General features: G+C 43.8%; 1 protein-coding gene across 1 annotated transcript in view; it reads left to right on the top strand.

Moving 5' to 3' along the window:
• Window positions 1-1,489: 1,489 nt before the first annotated feature.
• The window catches only part of LOC106013263, a gene marked incomplete at its 5' end in the record, with an annotated part of 1,048 nt that continues 338 nt past the window's right edge, over window positions 1,490-2,199 (top strand). The window contains 1 exon segment of the mRNA XM_013088467.1: window positions 1,490-1,847. Within this exon segment, the coding sequence (XP_012943921.1) occupies window positions 1,490-1,847 (358 nt within the window).

Below are 2,199 nucleotides of genomic sequence, written 5' to 3'. Positions count from 1 at the left end.
TGTATAAAGTCGTCGTAGGCCCGACTGTCCATCCGGAGAAGGATGGCGTGTGACAGAAAGGTCTTGAAACCAAAGGCCAGATTGTCGAAGTTTGTGGACGGCTCGTGATCAGCTAGGTGGGCAAAGGTCATGAGACCGGGCCCGGGCCCAAACTTGTAGGACACACTTTCTGTGGATGAAGAGAAAGAAGGAGTGCACGACAGTTACTAACGTTCAAACTAATTGTCTTTTGGTTTCGTATTAGTAAGAGTTTTTTTAACGGCACTTTGTAACAGAAATATAGGTCGTATAAATGCCAAAGATTAGAAGTGTTACAAGGAAGTAACAAACACAAAAAAAGGAGGAGAGATGAGGAAGATAGATGTTTAATAGGAAGGAGCAAACCACACCAGAGCACCTGCTAACAACGCACAAAATCGTTTTTGTCGACGTTAAAAAAAGGAAACCCCACACATGACAAAACAAATCAGACGTATACACGCTCTGTTGAGAAAGGACCGTGGCCTGTGGAAAAGGCTCATATGAGGTCGATGAGGTCAAAGGTGGAAGAAGTAAAGAAAAATACACACTATTTGCTGAGACCTTACTTATGTCTGACCTTCCCGACGGGGGGTATTGGGGACTTAAAGAACTGGTCTGTTTCTTTCCGATGGATTTCATTTAAGCAAAGGTTAAGATAGACAAGCCCTGTTTGTATGCATGTGGACTTCTTTCTCTCCTTGTCCTCTTTCTTGCCCCTCTCTTTTATTCCACCCCGATCCCCAAAGAGAGACAGAGACAGAGAGAAACAGAGATAGACACAGACAAACAGAGACAGACAGACAGACAGACAGACAGACTGACTGAGAAACAGACGGAAGGTAGACAGGTAGACAGGTAGACAGGTAGACAGACAGATTGACAGACGGAGGGAGAGAGAGAGAGGGAGAGAGAGAGAGAGAGAGAGAGAGAGAAGAGAGAGAGAGGAAATTAAGGCTGTATATATTTTAAAATGCTGTTTGTGAGAAAATATCTCACAAGAAGAGAGCCTCAATTATCAACGTACAAGTTCGTATTCTAAAAAAAGATAAGACAAAAGAAATCTTGAAACGACTATACAAGATACATTAATTGATACCAAACTTAAACCACAACCCACTTATCCACCGACACTATTGGGTTATTTGGACACGAAAGAAAAAAAATCACAAACACGTTTATACAATTCTTCCACCCCCTAAACAGCAAACAAACAAACAAACAAACAAAAAAACCAACCAACCAACCAACCAACCAACCAACCAACCAACCAACCAACCAACCAACCAACCAACCAAACATCAAAAAACAACCCCCCACCCCCAAGTAAACAAACAAACAAACAAATATTCACACCATTGAACAAACAAACAACAAAACAAACTAACAATAAAACAAACAAAAATGTCTTCGAAATACCCCCTCCACCCCCAACCCCCCCAGCAAACAAACCAATCCTTTGTATTCTCCAGAATGGGTTGAACGACCACAGAACAAAGCTATCGCCCTGGGGAAGGATCTCGTGCTGAGCTGTCAGGCTAAAGCCTCTGCTGGTGCTGTTGCGCCAGAGAACGCTGTTGCTGTTGTGGACGCTATTGCTGATGAAGATGTTGCTGTTTCCAAGGCGGTACTGTCCTACACGTGGCTGTTGGAGGGAGGGGCTGTACCCGCCAGGGCGTCTGTGTTCTCCAACCACTCCCTGTTCCTGCCGTCTGCGCGGACCCAAGACCTGGGAACTTACGGATGTACGGTGGACCTGCACGTGACCTTCTCCAACGGAAGTACTACCCGGGTCAACGACACGCTAGAGGCGCTGGTTATTGAAGCTTGTGAGTTGTTTTGTTGTGGGGTCTTTGGGCTGTTTTTTAAAGTTTGTTTTTTGTTTGTTTTTTTTTGGGGGTTGGGGGGTGGGGGTTCAGGAGGCTCTGGTTATTGAAGCTTGCAAGATGTTTTTGTTGTGGGTTCTTTTTGTTTTTGTTTTTTAATTTTTTGTTCTTTCTCCAACGGGAGGACGGCTTGGGTCAAGGACACGCTAGAGGCGCTGATTATTGAGGCTTGTGATTTACTTTTGTTGTAGGTTCTTTTTTGTTTTGTTTTTGTTATTTAGTTTGTTTGTTTGTTGTTGTTGTTGTTGTTGTTTAGTTCTTTTTCCAACTGAAGTACGGCTCAAGCCAACGACAC

This window comes from Aplysia californica, unplaced genomic scaffold, assembly GCF_000002075.1.
Source record: "Aplysia californica isolate F4 #8 unplaced genomic scaffold, AplCal3.0 scaffold00023, whole genome shotgun sequence".
In the NCBI taxonomy this organism is placed as follows: Eukaryota; Metazoa; Mollusca; class Gastropoda; order Aplysiida; family Aplysiidae; genus Aplysia; species Aplysia californica.
This window is presented reverse-complemented; position numbering and strand designations above follow the sequence as displayed.